Raw genomic sequence first — 20,523 nt, 5'->3', positions numbered from 1 at the left:
CTAAAAACCATATCTCAGGAAACAAGCTTGTAACACCCATAGCTGTGAACTAATTTAAGTTTTACAAACAAGCTTGAACCTCAACACACTTACACTTACTCTACACTTAAATCGTAAATCTGATCTAACAGTAGGGGGGGGACAATAAACATAACATTTCTGAAGAGCAATTTCTGAAGGGGACACAAATAATACAGCCACAATTATACTCGTAGAGGACATGTGTAAACAGAGGAAAGCCTTAATACTATCATTAGTGTAGCATGGAGACTGTACCATTATCTTTCTTTTCAGCATTTCTCTTGATTCAATGAAAAAGCTGACTAAATTGACCAAAATATTCTTCTTTAAAACCGTGTATTCAATTTAAGTTGTTTACAATCAAGCCACAAAAATAACTTAAAACATAATGACTTATTTTGAAAAAGTGTCCCCATATAAAAGAAATACAATACTTTTGTACGCTTGTTAAATTAGCTGATCAAGCTCATCTGCTAACCCTGACAGCCACATGAGCCACACTGTCTGCATTTCTATCCAACAAGCTATTAAACAAGCTAGGTAACGTTACATAATATTACTAACATAGCAAACTTTTTGTCATGACTAATTCATTAATTACTCAGCATCATTTCCATTTGAGAAAAGAACAACATCATCCGATGTTTAATGTGAATAAAATAGCCTTGAACCGCCTACTTACTAGCTACATTCCTGTCACTACCGATGTGACTGTGAGTCGAGATCCGATTCCTAACGTACAGCAGGCAGTGGACCAAACCACTGTGAGGCAAAGGAGGGGGAACTCAAAATGTTTCTAAACTTAAAAAGCATTTTTGGGGGTTTGTATTGTTTTACTACTTACACAGATATTTCAACTATACATTTTTATGTTATTTACAATACACAGCATGGTTTTCTAGGGGGGGAACAACCCTTAGATTGGGGGGGGAGGGGGTCCTGACCCCACCGACCCCCCTGGGATTTACGCCCTTGCTTTACATATACACTTTAAAAGACTAAACCACCAAAAAAGGGGATAACCTTCAAACTGAAGTATGGTTTGAACTCTGAAACCATTTCTAATTAATCAGGAGTCAGTTGTAGAAGCAGTCTTTTATTTAACTTCTTAATCCTTTTTCGATCATCATCAGTAATGTTGTTACCCTACCATGCAATGATTGCCATCATGGATGGTTCAGAAATACGGGTGAGCATTACACACAAAAAAAGTGTTTTCCAATACATATTTAAGTCTCTGTATCTTTCATGCATTTATTGACCTTCATTCGAGTGAGAAATAAGAGTCGAGTGCAAGGTGCCATTGAAACAAAGGCAGCATTTCACCCAGATAAGATTCATTTGTGGTGTAGTAACAACACAACATTTAAAATATGAGGCTGTTGGCTCACATTCAACACCACCACAAACCGTTTCCGTCCTGGCACTCATGGCTCCGTCTTCCTGTAATGTGTATATGCTGTGTGAAGCTTGATGGCCACATACATACTCTGACCCCAGCTAACCCTGCTGTAGTCAACAATGTCTGTTTACATTCATCTAATAATACAGATGGCAACAAAATATTTGGTTTCAAGGAAATAATATTAGAAGCAAATGTGACAAAATCCAGGATCTTGCTTTTATGTGTTTTTTAAAGTAATATTTCATGAAGGCCTTAGCTACTATTGAAGACACTGAAGTCATGTGCTCATATATATATATATATATATATATATATATATATATATATATATATATACACATACACACACACACACACACACACACACATACATATATATATATACACACATATACCTTTAAATGTTACTATTTTTAGACAAAAAAAACAAAAGAACTTACATTTACATTATTTAATGAAACAAAATTAAAAAGTTTAGGATTTGTATTTGGCAGTGTGGAGAAGGTGCATGAAAAAAATATTCATTAAAATTAGAAAGATTTTTTCGGTAGTTAGTCATAACTCACTTAGTGTTGTTGAGTATCCTGACCTCAGTATTTATAAAATCCTGGCTCTGATTTCAGGTATCACATACTATTTATGATATCACAAACTAGGGCCATAACAGGTCTGACTAATCAGCATCTCCACTCCTATGGCCTGAGTAACACACTTAATGATCTTGGTATATGAGCAGTATTCAATTACATTAAACTGACTGCAACCTTGTATACATTTGTGATCATGTAAGTAAAGCTCAATACGTCTGTGTTATGCAATGAAACCACCGACTGAGGAAGTCAACAAATTCATCACTCCCAGAGAACACCAAAGCTGCAGAGCTCTACTCAGACAACTTTGGCAACTTATCAACCAAAATGTTTTGTGATATAAAAACAATTTGGGCTGGAAAACCAGAGAATTGCCTTTTGATATTCTGTATAAAATAGTAGTTTACTATCCTTGCTATTGATGTAGAAACATATAGGCAGACATTCGGGCTCCAGCTGTCTAAACAAAGACACTGAAATCAGAAGAAATGCGGCTTGGATTGAAAGTTAATTTTCTTGAACTGCCTGCATATCTTGCACACAAAACCCTCTTAAAAACAAGTAACCTATAGTATTATCAAAAGATGAGATGAAGCGAGGTCGCTGAAACATGGCCTGTCTGCTGTGGATCGTCCATTCCCAGACTTCCAGAACAGGCCAGAAAACCAGCTGCACGCTAAATTTAAACCTTTCCTCTGGGGAACTGTGAGGTCACAAGTTGGGTGAAACTTTCCAGGAAATGTGGGGCCAGCTACAGTATATTATTCCTGAATAAACCTAAACCTTTATCGAAGATAGATAAAAAAAATTAAAATAAAAATCTATCTATATTATCTATACTAAGTATAGTACATGTAAACTAAAAGCTACAGGTAAAAGAGCCTTTGAAATTGTAAAAACCTAGGCAGAATTATTGTAAAATAAATGCTTTCCTGGACAGATTGATTGATTGATTGATTGATTCACACAACTAATATCTGGAATTTTCTCTGTAGTAAAATTATTTGACTAAAACACTCCAAAAAGTGCGTGTAGAAAATATGTATAGCCTACTGTTCAATAGAAAGATACATATTGTAGATGGATGTGAGCAACAGTGCCTCCCTCTATCGACATGTTAAACCACGTGACGTGTGTTTACATCCTCTCAGCTGCTTCTGTCTTCTTCTTCTTCTTCACTTCGACACAACGGCTCGCCGTTATTAGTTTACCTTTTCATCCGAACCAGCTAACTATTTAGCACAGTTTACTAGCAGTTAGCCTTTAAAAAGGGAGGCTGCTAACGTCTGAAAGTCACTGACCGTCGCATTGCACAGAGCATCCAGTTACAAGAAGTAAATGCGACACGGCATTGTTGTGAGTATTTGTATTTATTTATTTCAAAATAACTATTGTTTGTGTGTGTAAGTTAACTAGCTGGTTTGTATAACTGGCAGTATAATAATTGTGTTAGCTTTATTAAACGTGACACTCCACACTCGCTGTTTTTGTGTGTTTGCTAGCTGGCAGGATAAAGACGCGAGCTTACCTAACCTGCTTTGTCTCTGTTTTGATGATGGCGCACTCAGGCCCACACAAGCGAACGTAAGCCAGATTTATTGGCAACTCCGATGGCGTTGTCCCGACACTATATGTTAACTTTAAACTCTTAGCTAAATGTAAACCCATTTTTACCAACGTCTGCAAAACTGAAATTTTTTGCTTCTTTCATTTTTGTGTGTGCGGGCTCGAGCTTATGAGGCAGAAGAAGCTCCGAGGAATCAATGTTATTTGTTTGTCTTCGTGGGATTTTTCCACAGCAGTTAAAATCAAACATGCAGGGATATTTCAGCCTCTTTTTGTTTTAATAACACACTTAGCTAGTCGCTGCTAAAAGATTGAGGTTACTCGCACTGCAGAGAGCTGGCCAGCAGCGTTTATGGTCGACAAGTAGGAACAAAAGCTGGATGTATGCACAAGCACACAGTCTCTCTTTAGTATTTGTCAGCTCGTGTAATGCATGCTTCACTCGCCATGTATTTCTCACAAATGTGGTCGGGCAGGATTTTAGAAAACAGCCGTGATTAATATCGCTTGACAACATTTCATGAAAACGCTGTTGTTTTGCTCCATCGTCACACGCAGTGCAGAAAGTGTCCAGGCCGCTGATTGGCTGACGCGCCGCTGTCTGTGTGGCAACTGCAGCACGTGATCAGGTAGAGAGCTGATTGGCTTCATCAGGTGTCAGTTGTGGGAATATAGAACATCTGTATGACGTGAAGCAACATCCCTGCTATAAGTGATTGAAGGTGTGTTCAACAATATTAGAAAATAATGCAAAGTACCATACAGTTGAATAAACAGTTAGGAAGACTAGGGGCCCTATCTTGCACCTAGCGCAGCGCAAAGCCCGACGCCAGGTTTACTTTGCTAGTTTAAGACCGACGCAGTTGTCAATTTCCCGTCCAGTGCCCACATCGTTTAAATGGCAAATGCACCTTGCCCATCTGTGCGCCCATGGATGTGCTTGGTCTTCCAGGGAGGTGTGTTCAGGTGCATTCTTGGCGTATTGCTATCTTGAGGCAGTGGAAAGTGATCACGCCATTGACCAACAAAAACCTGGTCTAAAGTCAATAACGCAGCATTTCATTGTTATTTTAACAGTGCATTAGTAAAATGTGCCTATGCTCGTACACAGCAGGCGCACACTATGCTTGTTACACACACACACACACACACACACACACACACACACACACACACACGCGCAGCAGCACACAAACATGCAAAAGATTAAAAATAAAAAATATTACAATGTGAAATAGTATTATGATATGATCTGCTCGCGTGCTTTCACTTCACCCTATTATCCGCCATCATAATAGCAATGCGCCAAGGTACAAACGCGCCTGGCTTTTAAAGGGAATGGGAGATGACACTCTGGTTTATTGCATGTTACATGCAAAACACACCTATGATTAATTAAGACACTAAGTACAACCCTTTTGAACCATGCGCCTGCCGCAGGGACCCTTTTTTATTTTTTATTTTTTTTAAACTAGCAACGAACACCAGGCGCTTCACGCCATGCACTTAGATCGTTAAAATAGGGCCCTAGGGGTGCAACTACAGCACTGGGTTGCACCAGCTATGTGTAAATTCAATAGAAGTTAGGGTGCAAAGTCAATACTACAGTAGTGTTGCAGTGGTACACCTGTTTCATAATTAAGGAAAGGGGCCAATCATGATCAAAGATAGAGCTCCCTGTCATGGTTACCGTTTGCATTAGCTTTCTGGCTGGCATGAGCCACATGGCATCGTAGAAAGCTAGATCGATTATTAAATTTAAATAAATTGGGTCTCTACTATTATTCTGTTGCGAAACGGCATGCAATTAATGGAAAGATGATGCTGTGTGTCAAAACTGCAGTTTCTGTGACATTTTGATTTACATTATACCCTAGAGGCATGTGTAACTATTTGTTACTTAGTTATGTTGTAACTGATCTCTGTGGTGCAACCACTTATTTTAGTAATGCATAAGTCACAACTTCATAATTATAATTAATAGTATTAATTCATAATTGCTATTAGTTAATTAGTAACAATTTATGGCTAAGTTTGAACTTACGCACAGCTGGTGCTGATTATTGTCAATATCCATTAATCTGCATATTAGATTCTTGTTTGGTCTTTATATAAAAATTGTGAAAAATGCCCTTCACAATTTAAAGATTCAGTTAACGGTCACATAAGACAAAGAAAAGCAGCAGATCCTCGCAACTGAATCCTTTACACAAATCCTAATGACTAGGGCTGCAATTAACAAATGATATTTTGGTGAAGTTATAGTTTTGTATATAAAATGTGCCCAAGGAGGCATCTTCAGATGTCTTGTTTCGTCCCATCATCATTCTAAAACCCAAATATATTCAGTTTAATATAAAATATATAAAGGACATCTTCGCATTTCAGAAGGTGGAACCAATTCATGTTTGCCAGTTTTCTCTTTTTTTAAAAAGACGAAGTATTAATTAAAGTTATCAAAATTGTTGCCAATAACAGTAATTGTCTGTCAATCTACTAATCAATTATTCCACTGTAACCTTTAGCTCCTGTTAAATGAACACTTCTGTGGCACAGTGTTGGCAGCAATATAAGACACTTAAAGGTCATGGCCTCGCTGGCATCCTTGTGATGCAATCATTCTCATCACACATTAGAAAAACAAAAACAGATAAATAAAATGTATGCAATGCAAGACCGAGTTGCAGGTTCATCCAGGTGCCACAAATTGAGGGAAAGACACATCTGCTTGAGTTGAAAACGTTTATCCCAAAACTGTATGACCTCTTTTTAAATATAAATATGCAGAGTCAATAGGAGCAAAAGTGAGAGGGTCCAGAGGAAAATAAGAAACAACTGAAGTCCTGGTAAATTTAGAAAATTTGAGTTGTTTCCATTTCACACTCACACGGTTCCTGTTGCCTGGTACAACAAAAGTTTCTACTGTCGCATCATCTGGCTGTTTGTGGCTAATTAACTCAGAGTCCAGTGGTCAAAGTTGCATAAATAAAGATTGCACCATAAGGTCTTTACCACTAGCCTGGGGATGGAGTCAGAGGAAAGTCACATTGTTACCTAAATTAAAAGGATTTATCCACAACCACTGCTGAGCATAACAATCTTCAGAGGTTTTCATGCCAGTCCCTTACCAGTCTGAGGACGATACTAAAGGAAGGGCTCATTATGGTGAGTGACTTGTTAGAATATGGGACATCTTGTGTAGTTGTGGGAATGAAAGTCACATAAGTGTGTGTGTGTATGTATGTATGTGTATATATATATATATATATATATATATATATATATATATATATATATATATATATATATATATATATATAATTTTTTAAAATTAATTATAGTATTTTAGGGCTGTCAAAATAACGCGTTAATTTCGTTTAATTAATCTGAGAACAAATAACGCGTTAAAAAAAAATAACGCAGATTCATCTATTCCATATTGACGTTTGACCCAGAGCCATTCTAGCCATTTACTTGTAAAAATCTTCTTCCTGCCAACCCTGGCTACCGAAATCTGGTGCCACTGATATGTCTGTGCTTCTCTCTGATGCTCTGAAACACAATCACCGCTGCACATGACGATAGTTAACACTATACTCGACAGCAGCTAACGTTAGCCTACCGCTAGCTAGTAGCTGGATTAAACACGGTTAAAATGCTGACAGCTAACGCTAAACGGTGTAAAGTTTGACTGTTTTACTGTAGAGGATTCAACACCGGTATGTAACAATCTGCAGCTGCCATCGGAGAAACAACATAGACGGTGCGTTCAATGAAACTGGTAAACTACAGCTTTGTGGTGCATTTGAAGTTATTGTAAATGTCATTTTTCCCATCTGATGGTTCAACAGCACTTTACTACTGAAATTAGTTATACATTATTATTAAATCAATTCATTTTGACCATATGGCCTTAGCAATAAACAAGCCGTTCTTTAATGTCGCCAACTGTTGTTTAGTACCCTTTTTTTTTCCTTTTCTTTTTTTACTTTCTTAAAAAGTATCGGTTCAGGCACCGTTAATTATATATGTGATTAATTAATCACAGTATGTAATTAATTAAATGTTTTAATCGATTGACAGCATATATATATATATATATATATATATATATATATATGTATATATATATATATATATGTATATATATATGTGTATATATATATATATATATATATATATATATGATTTGAATTACAATACAATGTACAGGTGTTTTTCATCTCACTCACTGTGAAGAGAAACACAACACAGGTTATTTTTAGTTGCTTCTTTGCTCAGAGGAATATTCTGGTGTATGACTTCAATTTTGAATAGCTTTATTGGAGCAAAACAAATGAGTGCTTCTATGGAATTTGCATTTGTAGAGCACATTTGCTCACATGTATTAATAATAAAATTTAATAAGTTTGACATTGCAGAGAAAAATTTCACTGAATTTATTTTCCATGCAGCTAGATCTCATTAATTACACCTTCTTTAATCTGAAAGTCTTTAATCTTATCCTTCGATGGTTATCCTTCAATGTGAACCTAACATGCTCACATTTCTGCTGTAGTGGATATAGGAAAAATAATTCACTCACTGGAGTCAAGAAATGTAAATTCACAGGTTTGAATGTTTACGAAAACATATTTTTTTGTCTATTGTAGCTTTAAGCACAAATCATTACAAAAAAATGTGCTGTCGTTACAACATCACAAATGGAAACATGAGACTTGTGACTGTAGATTTATTATGAAATTTATTGAAACACTTGATTGTTTTCTACTATTAAGAATTATATCGCTCTGGCATTTTGCCACAGCGGCATTGACGTCATTTCTTTTCCTGACAGATCAGCATATTAGCTGATAAAATGTCTAACTTTACAACAAGCTGTAAATGCTTGTAATCATGCGGATTATCAGTGTACCTTCCACAGGTCTGCTGATCAGCAGTGTGTACATGCCGGGGTGCTGCCTAAACAGGCCTTTGGTGTTTAGTTACAGCACTAGTTGATGAGTTGATCTTGTGTAGCCGGAGGATCTGTTACATGTTTCCTCATCCTGCGTGGTTCAGCGTTGTTGTCCCTAGCTGGGTCATAGCAGCAAGTCATGACCTGACATGGCGTCAATGCACTTTCCATTCACACCAGGGCTAAACCTAGGACATCCAGTGTCTTTAGCAGTGAATTCCTGTTTACAAAAGAGGGTTTTCTTTTCTGTACAGGAATAGCTTCACTATAGCAACAAATGTTATTACCTAGCTGGTCCTTTTTTATTCGTCTCAAACGAGACACACAAGACTTTGGATTATCATTGTAAGACTGTACAGCAGTGCCCAAAAGCAATTTGCTTGTAGTATACTTCACCTGACCCATTTTTCTGGATTTTCATTGAACTGCAGGCAACTCACAAGACTATGCAATACAGAGGGGGTAGAAGGGAAAAACTAGGAAAAAAATACACGTGTACAATCCGTGATGGTGAGTGAATCAATGATTCTTTTTGCCTGTGAGAAAGAGCCAATGGAAAATTACCCTTACCAGGCCTCTACTACAAAGTCACCCCTGAATTTAATCTTTATTAGCTGAGTCAGATGTGGAGATGCTGAGAAGGCAGAGAGGCAATCCAAGACCTGTCTCCCTCGGTTGCATCTCCAGCTATACCCTTTCACTCTGTGCCAGTGTGGGGTATTTTAGTCATCAAAGCATCTATAAAATGTTTAAAAACCAGCATGTGGTAGGAATTTCCTCTTTATTGCTACGATGTGGTACTTAATAGTATTAAATAGTGAAGCCAGTTCTCAGTACTCACTATCTAACTTTCAGATCAGCAGAGAACGGATTTAATTGCCCTGATTGAGTGAAGCAGTGAATTATTGGCATTTGACTAATCAATTAAACTAATCGTTTATTGCATGTAGTACATAGCATGACGAAGAGAGCCTTTTTCACAACAGATATTTTATAATTTATATGCAGGGAAATCTCAGGTGTAACAAATTACATTAATGATGGCTCTGTTCCATAAAGCTCTGCTAGTGAGCCAGCATGTATTATACCAGGGACCGTAAACCTAAATTGAATGGAGCCATCATGAAGAATGTCTGTTGTGAAGAAGGCCTACTGTATATACACTGTGTTAAGGGATGAGGTTAATCTCTGAAGTGGAGGCAATGTCATACGCAAAATAGTAATCTGAAGGCTCACAAATTATATGATCAATTCAAATCATTAAAATGCCTTAAAGGCCCTGGACACCCACACAGGTTTTTTAGTTAACCTGGCTGATTAGACCTCTTCCCAGGACTGTGTGGGGGTGTAAAGACCAATTGAGTGACATCTTCCTGAGCCTCCTTTTAGCTTTGTTGCATCTTTTCGGGCAGGACAAATGACATCTTTATCATCCTTAATGGTAGATGAAATCTAAATTTTTTTTCTCAGGTCACTTGCTGCCTGGACATGACCGAAGTCTAAACTCTGACGCTCGAGGAGTCACAGCGGCAGCATCCTTTAGGTCAGCCACTCTCCATGCCACTCTGAGGAGGAATCGCTCATCCTGAGTACGAGTTCGGCCCTTGTGTTTCCTCTTCTCTTTTCACCATGGGGGGAGCCGTGAGCGCTGGGGAGGACAATGACGACCTCATTGATAATCTTAAGGAGGCCCAGTATATTCGCACAGAAAAAGTTGAACAGGCTTTCCGAGCCATAGACCGTGGTGACTACTATCTGGACGGCTACAGGGACAGTGCCTACAAAGACTTGGCGTGGAAGCATGGCAACATCCACCTGTCTGCTCCGTGTATATACTCTGAGGTGATGGAGGCCCTCAAGCTGCAGCCTGGACTTTCTTTCCTCAATCTGGGCAGTGGAACTGGCTACCTGAGCACAATGGTTGCCCTTATCATAGGTAAGCAGAGTGTACCCAGCTATGTTTATCATGTGTGGGAAGTGCTCAGGTGTTCTGTAAAATCTAGGTTAAACAAATTTACTATACAAAAGTACACTGCGTGAACACAAATCAGCATCAGTGATAATAGGACTGCTAGAATTTTAATTTTTGATTTAGTGTGACGATTATTTTTCTGATTTATGGAATAATTGTGTGGTATGGAAAAAAAAAAATCTCTCTCTCTCTCGCAAATTTGGCATTTTTGCTAGGGAAATAGGTGTGGATTAATTTCTTGTCAATCAATACAACAATTAATTGGATCAGCTCTCCATGAAATCACAATAGGTAGTATGTAATGCTATGATGGGATTGATTTTAAAGAAAATATTGTTCCTGTTTTTCTTTCTAAGGGCCATTTGGTGTGAACCATGGAGTTGAGCTCCATAAGGACGTAGTTGAATATGCCAGAGAGAAACTGGATGATTTCATAAAGAATAGTGACAGCTTTGATAAGTAAGTACATGCTTTAAAAGGAATATTTCATTTAGGCAAATATGCTAATTTGCTTTCTTGCCGAGAGTTTGATGGAAAGGTCGACACCCCTCTCAGAGCTGTCTGGAAATTATAAGGCTAAAGCCAGCAGCTGGTTAGTCTAGCTTAGCATGAAAAAGCCGGAACAGCTACCCTGGCACTGTCTGAACATTACAAAATCTGTCTACCAGCACCTCCTAAAACTCATGTTAGATAATATCTCGTTTGTTTATTCTGTGTAAAAACAGCAGTTAAAAAGATAGAACATGTCAATTAGTGATCTTTAGATTAGCTTATTCCTTTTAACAAAAACTGGTTCAAACCACAGGCACTAGTAGCAGTTTTACCTGCCCGTTTTTTCTCTTGTGGACCATATAAGACTTTGTCTTGCAAATTAAATACATTTAAATCTCTCTAGTTCTACTCATCTAATCTGCATAATTGTGTCACAGCTCACAAATGCAATGAACCTTGGATGAGTTGGATTTTATTCACTATACCTTTTTTCACAGGTTTGAGTTCTGTGAACCCATCTTTGTGGTGGGGAATTGCCTTGAAATCTCAGCAGACAGTCACCAGTACGATCGCATCTATTGTGGCGCAGGAGTGCAGAAAGACCATGAAAATTACATGAAAGTACTGCTCAAAATTGGAGGCATTCTGGTGATGCCTATAGAGGATCAGGTAAGTGATTTCAAGCTATCAGAATGATACATAATCAACACATCATGATTGCTATTCAAAATGCTAACACATGAGGGAAAACGGTAAAATAGCTTTGACCTACAAGACTGGTTATGCAACTTATGTAACTTTCACATGCATTATTGAGCCACAACTGCCCCTGGATTTGAGAAGCTGCCTGGGGAGCCCAAACAGGGCTGTATAAATACAGGTTTTATTTAAAACGGTGGATGTGTGAGTGTGTACAGACTGTGGGGCATGTAAGAGGGCATTTAGAATTTTTTGGGAAGGTATTGGAGAAAGTGGTTGGCAGGAACTTTTTCCAGTAAGGAGGGTAATTATCTCGACAAATTAATGGTCAAGGAATTTAAAGGAAAAAGAAGCTAAGCATGACTAAGATTGGATATTTGGATTAGGTTGTCAGTGCGCTATGAAATGAGTTCAGAGAAGAAAACAATCGGATGTTATGCTGTGTTTTTAAAGAAGGTAGAAGGCTTTAGTAAGAACAAAAACGGCCTGTGCACACTTATAATTAATGGAGAAATTTGCATAATTTTGAGAGAGAGAGAGATCTAAAATCTACAGAGATTTACAGATCTACAGAGATGTAAAATCTAAACGGCATGAAAGCGCTTCAAGTCATACCAACTCAGGCCATGTCCACACTAGTGTGAATCATTTTTAATATCTTGTTTTTCCTCTTTGTTGTGGCCCTTCATCAGCACCCAGACAAAGCACAGTATAATTTGCATATATATATATATATATATATATATATATATATATATATATATATATATATATATATATATATATATATATATATATATATATATATATGCTATACATACATACACATATATTATACTGTGCTTTGTGTTGGTATGCACTCTCAAAAACAAAAGGATTTTAATGCAAACGCTCAGGAATTACTGTTAACATTGGTCATTTATGACCCTTAAATAAAACACAATTTTAAACATGCCCAGCTTAAACAGATACAGTATAAATGTAATCTGTTTGTGGCCATTTTAAAAGAAAAATAAGCAATCGCAACTGAGACCTTGCACTCTGACAGTGAGCATTATTGTGTTGAATGAAGTACATTAAACATGATGGCTATGAATGGATGAACCATACATTTGCCTTTAAGGCATCTTCAGTGTCTGCTGGTATTAATGGACCTGTTGTGTGCCACTTGAATGCTCCCCAGAAACCATTTCACCACTCCCTACCAAGATATACACTCACTTTATTACCATGCATGATGAGTCCATAGCCTCATGTGGTTAAATTGTGTTTTGATTATTGCCTGTGGACTGGTAATTACTTGTTATGGCCTGAGCAACCAAATATCTGTCATCTACTTAGGGCCATGCCTTACATATCTAACTTCTCATACCAGCAGACATTTTGATGATGTGGCCGATAGGGTGGGTGATATGATGATGTACACCATAACTGCCATGATTAGGAGAATAACGCATTACTCAATCTACAAAATTAGTTGACTATTCTGTAGCAGCAAACCTACATGAAACATTTGACGGCTCCAGCTGTGTCAGAATTTGCTACTTTTCGTTGTTTTACATTATAGTAAACTATATATCTGAGCTTTGACTGTTGGTCTGACAAAAGACATTTGAAGATGTCACCTTGAGCTGTGGGAAAATGTAAAGTCATTGATGTTTTTTTTTCTCCATTTTATGTACCAAACCATCCCATCAATTAATGGAAAACATAATTTGCAGATCGAAAAAATCTGCTTTTGTACTGTCAGGGATTTTATTTTTATACTGTTACAGTTTAGTAGCTATTCTTTTTATAGCTATTTTTTATTTATATATATATATATATATATATATAATATAGTAGTTTTGAAACTTAATTTCGGGCATTTTGTTTTAGATTAAAAACTGATTAAATTAAGGTTATACATTTATTTTGTATGATTTTTGCATTATTATAATAAAGAATTTTGATTTGTCAGGTATCTATGTTTATCCAGTAACAATTTCTCAATTGTTTTTCTGAAAAATAAATTCATATTCATTCATATTGCGATATAAATGTAAAACTTGCTTCGGTAAAGGATTTATCCATATTCCCCACCCTTAGCGTCTGGTCCATTCATTTGTACACCTTTTGAGATTTTTTCCCTTTAAAAAGCTACCGCCTGTCTTGTTGATGCTCAGACCTTTTTTCAGTCGGTTAGATAGTTCTTCAAGCCTATTGGCAGTAATTTGGTCACGTACAAAGCAAGTGTGGAAATGGAGTTCATTTGTCATGCATCTATTTGATACAGCAGCAAGTATGCAAATGTAAAAGGGGCTTTTTTCCGTCTCCACTGGCAAAGTTCATCTTTGGTTACACAGTGTATGTACATTTGCCAACCATAATGAACACGTAGAATTTAGAGTAAGATCATTAGATGTGCATGTTATTTAATAAGCAAACACTGTATTTATACAGAGAATCAAACCGACCATGTCCCCATAAGAATCATCTGTATTCAGGTGGCATTTACTAAATGCACAATAAGCAAGAGGTAATTATATTTTGAAGGAACTGCAGGAATAGGCCCTTAATTCTTGCTCCCGAGTGTCACACAGTATTTCATATTTTATAAGTGTTGAGTTCAGGTTTCGTCTCTTCATGCAGCTGACCCAGATAACCAGGACTGGTCAGTGCACATGGGAGAGTAAAAACATCTTGGCGGTGTCCTTTGCCCCCTTGGTCCAGCAGAGCAGAGCTGATGGAGAGAAGCCTGACGCTGTCCAGCTGCGTAAGTTCTCCAGCCTCAACTAAACAAAAGGAAACAACTCTTTGTTGTTTGTTGTTTTATTATGCCTAACTGGTCTTGAAGTTTAAAGCAGGAAATATTTCAAAGTCAGACAGTACATTCAAAGTGATGTGACGAGATGATTCCGTCAGCAATATTTGCTTTGACATATAAAAGCTCACCCTGCAGCTGCTCTATAGAGCCAGTTGTTCCCTTTCCTTGAAATACTGAGACACGGTTCTCTCTTTGACGGCCTCACTTGTGTATGCCGAACTAGTTGAAAGACTGGTGCAGTTTTATGGATTATTCTTATTTTTGTGACGCATTGCCCTGAAGGACTGTCATCTCTCTTTGTCCTCAGCCCCAGTGACTGTCCGCAGCCTTCAGGATCTGTCTCGGATCTATATACGCCGCACTCTCAGAAACCTGGCCAATGAGGATAGTCAAGGGAAGGGGATGGTGCAAAGAGTTCCCCAGAAGCGCAAACGCAGGCGCTGCCGACGGCGACGCATCAACACCTACGTTTTTGTAGGCAACCAGCTGATCCCTCAAATGGTGGAGAGCGAGGAGGAGGAGCACGCTGAGGAAGAACACAAGGAAGTGGAGGAGGAGGAAGAGGAGGAAAGAGACATTGGCGACATTGAAATCCTCAAGCAAGTGAGCGTGTTGAGAGACCAAATAATGGCTTTACCGCTGCCTGAGTCACTTAAAGCATTTTTGCTCTATTACAGAGAGAAATGACTGATGAACTCGATGTCCACTCTTAACGGGTGCAAGGCCTGCTGAAATGCTTTTCTTTACTCTTTTCAGTACAAATGTAGCATTATTTCCATTAAATCTTGATGGCAAAACTGTAATGGAAAGATACGTCAGATAATATTGGATAATAATGTTGTTATGATTGTCATGAGTGGTTAGTTTTTGTTGACATTTTCTTTTGATTTGTATGTAAAAAATAAAAATAAATAAAAAATGTAAAAAGTATCCCTAAAGGACATAGTTTCAGAAGCCCATTTTGAGATTCAGATTTTATCACAATTTCAGGACTTCTGCAGAAATGTGAAAAAAAAAAATAAATAATTGTATAATAAACAAAGTTCTTTTTTGTTAAAATATGATCATGCAAAGATGAAAACTTTTATTGGAGTTTTTTTTGGAAGCTTTAACTTACTATCAGTGTCTGGGGATTTAATGATCACCAGAAAAGAAGCAAAAGACACTGAAAGACATAAGGCCAGACATCCTCCCATTCTGAGTTAAAGAGACATCCTTGCATAATCATAAATTACGTCATTACTCTTCTTGATATTTTGTTTTCGGTCAATGTGTTTTGTACCTTCCTATTACAAGAGATCATTGAGAGACTAGATTGGTTCATTTTTTTAATACAGGGCACCTTTTTGATGTAACTTTTTCTACAGGGTGGTAATGCGTTTCCTCAATTTGGATATGAATAGCTGACATCCTACTTGATATAAGGTGTTGTAGACCATCTCCATGGTTTTCCCTCCATTGTTGATGCAAATAGAATTATTAGTTTAATTATATCAGAGGTTTGGAATAATAATAGAACTGATTACGGGTGTTGCCACAGTGGTGGTTCGCATTTTCAGCTTTGTTTTAGAGGGGACTGGTAAAGGGGAGATGTCAATAATGCATGAATATACTGTGTTGGGTGTTCCTGACTTTACTTCACATCGTATGCTTGGTCACTGGAGGTGATGTCCCAAGTGATCAAGTCTGAAAATGTTTTGACAAAAGAAGGAGAAAAAAAAAAAAAAAAAGGATTTTAAGAATATTTATCATTTTGATGGCCTTGAGACAAATCTGAAATAGTAATGCGTTTTTTATGCAAATGAAAAACCGAATCGCTTAGGATTTTAAAGCCTTTTATATCCTGGACTGTAGAAGTGTCCAACAAAGCACCTTAGTCTGCAGTCCTCAAAAAAATCGTTTGTATTGTGGACTGGACATGTTGTAATGTAAATCCTCTTTAATCAAAGTACAATTTGCTTGCAGAACTTGCCTGATAGTGGTGGCTTTTAAGTGCCAACATACCCCATCACATTAGGACTTCTGTAAGTTTTTCTGGCACAATAAATTTACCCAAACGATGGTATATTTCTACAAAATCATTCCACGGTGAAAAAAAAGAAAACAGCACATCACTGATAGATGTCACACTTTTTCTTCATGCTTTACGGTCACAGACTTTGGAGATTTTGTTCATCTTACTTTGAATGCATCATTTAGTATTCCAAAAGCTGAGTTGAATGTTGTTGATATAATTCTATTCAATATAAAAGTGATATGTATGTATTGTTATGATTCTGCATACAGTTTCATTTGCATTTGATTTGTTGTAGCGCCCTCTTGCTGTACTGATCTTGACACTGGGAACTCTGTAGATCAAAACTCCACTGCTGTCTGTTAAATAGATAAGATATTAGCGCTATAGGTCTTAATTTTGTTCTAGTGTAATGAAAAATATTTTGTTTGAAAACGGGAGTGATTATTATATTAGTAGTTTTTTGTGTGAAGAGGTGACATTTAATTTTCTGTAAGTTTTTTTTTTTACATTCCTCGGAAAGCTTTGCAAGTAAGCAATAATGGATTCATTTCTCAGCTTATAATTACCAATAACATAGTCCCATTTGATTTACGTCGTATCCATTAAAATTCTCATGACCAATTACAGGCATGCAACAGTTTATATACCATTATCTAAAATGTAATTGCTAATTAGAGAGCACATTAAGTATTGAAAGCAGGGGACCTACAACCTCGACACTCAGGTCACGCCTTGCACCAAAGTGAATGGGATTGCTGCGATTCCGTTTAATGTGAACGAGATTCGACTACAAAAATGGCACCCAGTAAAGACTAAGCCCTAACCAATTCTGTGCTTTTATATTAAGCTAATTTGTTAAGAGACAAAACAGTTCTGTTACTGTTTTTCAGGCCTAGGTTGATTTTATAGTGTGTGCAGTTCATTTTAAAAATGTGTTTCTCTGTAAATGTTTGGCAAAAAAATAAAGGTCACAATCACATTATGCCTCTTCTAATCATTGTAACTGCTCTTTTTATTTGTTAGATTTAGAGGTTTTCTTCCCCGAGTGTGTTAAGGTGTGGACAAGGAGTCAAATGAGTCTTCATTGCAAGCACATAGAAAGCACACTAGAACACTAGTAAAAAGTGCCAATCTGGCATCCTTGGCAAGCTTTTGATGATCTGTTTTTGTTTTTTGTTTGAGTTTCCATGTACCCTCACATCATGGCTTTTCGGACAGAGTTATGGAAAACAAGTAAACAGGCCCTAATCTGCACATAAAACCCAATACTATGCATTACAAATGTATGGTATACTTGCGGTCTGACAGAACATCCCTACCTTTGACTGCACGAAACACAGAGGTAACATGCTGCTGATCCTGCTATTCTTATAGTCTCGCTTTGCTAGACCTTCCTCCACAGCGCTGCAAAGGAGGGTCTGGCTAGTCCACACAGCATTCTGGGATGGGAGAAAAGAAGTGCTGTGGTTTATTGCCATTTCTTTAAACCAAGCACAATCGTTAAGGGCGGTACCAGAGCCATAGAGATATAAATGATGTTGTCTTTCTCCATCACTCTGGGCGGTACTAAGCACCAGGCAGAGCCAAGGTGCCCCTGTAAAATAGCCTCGGGAAGGAACTTGTTTTGGTAGAACATGTGTACATTCAAAGGTTGTTTTAGTCATGCAACAGAAAACTCAGATTGCACAGATGGTCTAGCTAGCTGTCTGGATTTACCCTGGATATATCTGAGGAGCAGTTAACCATAGTCCTCATAAATCGACCGGAGTTTACAATTCCAACACAAAGAAAGCGGAAGGTAACGGACATCCGGGGCTAAGAGTGAAATATTGCGGAGCAATCCCGGAAGTAGAACGTCATGGATATAGACTATTCTTATAATACATCTTTCATTGGATACAGGCTTCCTGCTAAAAACTTTAAATCTTAAGCCCAGGCTAAGATAACCCCGACGACACCCTGATGGCATCCGGTCATTTTCAGACTTTGTGTGCATTATTTATTATATTACCCAGTGAATGGCATTAATGATAGATTAGCAGGGTACAAAATGTATGGTAGGGTATGTACAATATATAGAAACGGAAAGAGTATAGAATAGCCAAAAACATTTTACTCAAGTAAAATGTAGCCTATAAAATGTTATATCAAATAGACCTATTAAATTGTCCAAACCAACAATATGTACCATAAATAGGGCTGGGTATCATTCCAAAAATTTTGATACCGGTACTGATACTAATGTCGTGACTTTGATACCGGTTCCTGAACGATACTTTTTTTCAATAGAGGGTTTTCACCGACGTCACGTTCTGGGCGGTAACCTGGATGCACGGCCATATTGGAGGCACTCGGTGTAAACAACTGAATGGAGTAATGGAGTATTGTGCACTTTGGATACTTTTAATACTTTATGTCTAAACAACAGAAGAGCTCATCAAAACGCGTCCAAGATGCGAAGGACTTGGACTACAAAATTTTTTTGATATTTTGATAAATTACAGTTTACTGGCAGTGCAGATCCCTACAAGTTGGCTCCCTCTTCTTGGATCCATGGCGACCCGGTGATTCTTCCGTTCAGTTGCATATCCCGATATAGTCAACTACATGGTTTTCTCGCCGAGCCCATACACAGCGGAAGACCTTAAATCCTACAAATGTGTGGAGGCGTATAACCAGATGGTGTGTGGATGGGTGAGGGAGAGGCAGTACCAAGTCATCAACGACCGTTGTGTTGTGGAAGCCAAAGTAAGTAATGCAATAACATCTTTAATCAACCTAACCTTAACTGTATGATATCATTGTGATACTCAAGGTGTAGCCAAGTGACTCTCAATGTTTGTTTTTTTTCCATTTCAAAAGACCGAACAAGAGTTTTCAGTCCTAGATCCTGGTTGAGCTTTGCCAACCACAAGGGCCTCCTTTCCTCTGATAACTTCTGGCATTCCTCTCCGTGGTTTTTAATAACTTTTGGAAGTCGATAATATTCCAAATGTTTTTCCTCGGTCTGACCTATTGGTAGGCCTACAACCTAAAACACGGCAATAATTAACAATTTTCCTTGACGCCGTTTGGGATCTACTTCAGTGGCTGTGCTTTGTTGTGATGTGGAGTACCTCCAACATGGCGACTTCGGGTCTGATGACGCATCTGATGACGCGTCGTGAAAACCCTCTATACCAAATTTATCAAATCCATTTAAAAGAAGAAAAAAAAGAAAAATAAGTAAGTATTGAATTCGGTACCCATCCCTCTCCACCGCGGCACTTTGCAGCATGTGCACACAACTGATTATCATAGCAACCAGAAGACAAAACTCACACAAACATGACAACCACAAAGAGAGTAGGCCTACTAGGACACCGCGGTGGGTGTAAAAGGCAATATTAAGCCACATAAATTCAATAACCTGACACTATAGAATTACAGCAGAATAAAACATCAGCAAAGCAGACAACACCGACATGTATCAACAACATAACCTCCACAGCGACAGCAGCCACAAACACACATAAGCAAAAAAAGCTGCAGTTTTAACACAACGTGTAGTGCACACACGCACGTACGCCAAGCTATGTTGCCTAGCAACGTTGATGTCCTCCTCTGGAGAAACCATCATGAGTGTTAGTAGGGTACTCACCTGTTTGAAGTCTTGCACAACTTCTCTGCTCGTTCATTCTTCATGCAGAATATAACCAGTCCACTCAGCTTTCAGGATCCATTTTAGCATTTAGCCACTATTAGCCAGATAAAACGTGCACCTGTTGACCTGGTGACGCAACACATGGGTTTGTTTGATTTGCGTCATTTAAGTGCTCGCGGGGGTGGTGCATTAAACCAGTGATTAATTAAGGTAGATGCAACCTATATAATCTACCTACGCCGACATAACGCTTGGAGGTAACCAACAATGACGTAATTATTTAGCATATTGCATTGAACTGTTCACAAACTGCTAGGCCCAGCCCAGGTGCGACCACACCCCCCGACACTCGGCT

At 38.0% G+C, this 20,523-nt stretch overlaps 1 protein-coding gene across 2 annotated transcripts; it reads left to right on the top strand.

Annotated features, from left to right (window-relative positions):
• The first annotated feature begins 1,191 nt into the window (after positions 1-1,191).
• Positions 1,192-17,504, top strand: pcmtd1 (protein-L-isoaspartate (D-aspartate) O-methyltransferase domain containing 1). Of its 2 annotated transcripts, none has more exons than XM_078263989.1 (6): positions 1,192-1,210; positions 10,010-10,475; positions 10,868-10,970; positions 11,501-11,672; positions 14,334-14,457; positions 14,816-17,504. In XM_078263989.1, the coding sequence occupies exons 2-6, from the start codon at positions 10,169-10,171 to the stop codon at positions 15,193-15,195; spliced, it is 1,086 nt and encodes a 361-aa protein (XP_078120115.1). In that variant the 5' UTR covers positions 1,192-1,210; positions 10,010-10,168; the 3' UTR covers positions 15,196-17,504. The 2 variants fall into 2 exon arrangements, with proteins under 2 accessions (XP_078120115.1, XP_078120114.1); XM_078263988.1 differs by lacking the exon at positions 1,192-1,210 and adding an exon at positions 3,135-3,372.
• The last annotated feature ends 3,019 nt before the right edge of the window (positions 17,505-20,523 follow it).

This window comes from Sander vitreus, chromosome 12 (genome assembly GCF_031162955.1).
Source record: "Sander vitreus isolate 19-12246 chromosome 12, sanVit1, whole genome shotgun sequence".
In the NCBI taxonomy this organism is placed as follows: domain Eukaryota; kingdom Metazoa; phylum Chordata; class Actinopteri; order Perciformes; family Percidae; genus Sander; species Sander vitreus.
This window is presented reverse-complemented; position numbering and strand designations above follow the sequence as displayed.

Coding starts and splice junctions, on each gene's coding strand:
- pcmtd1 (XM_078263989.1), top strand. CDS start 10,169: ATGGGGGGAGCCGTGAGCGCTGGGGAGGACAATGACGACCTCATTGAT. Junction 10,476..10,867: donor AATGGTTGCCCTTATCATAG/GTAAGCAGAGTG, acceptor TTTCTTTCTAAG/GGCCATTTGGTGTGAACCAT. Junction 11,673..14,333: donor TGATGCCTATAGAGGATCAG/GTAAGTGATTTC, acceptor CTCTTCATGCAG/CTGACCCAGATAACCAGGAC.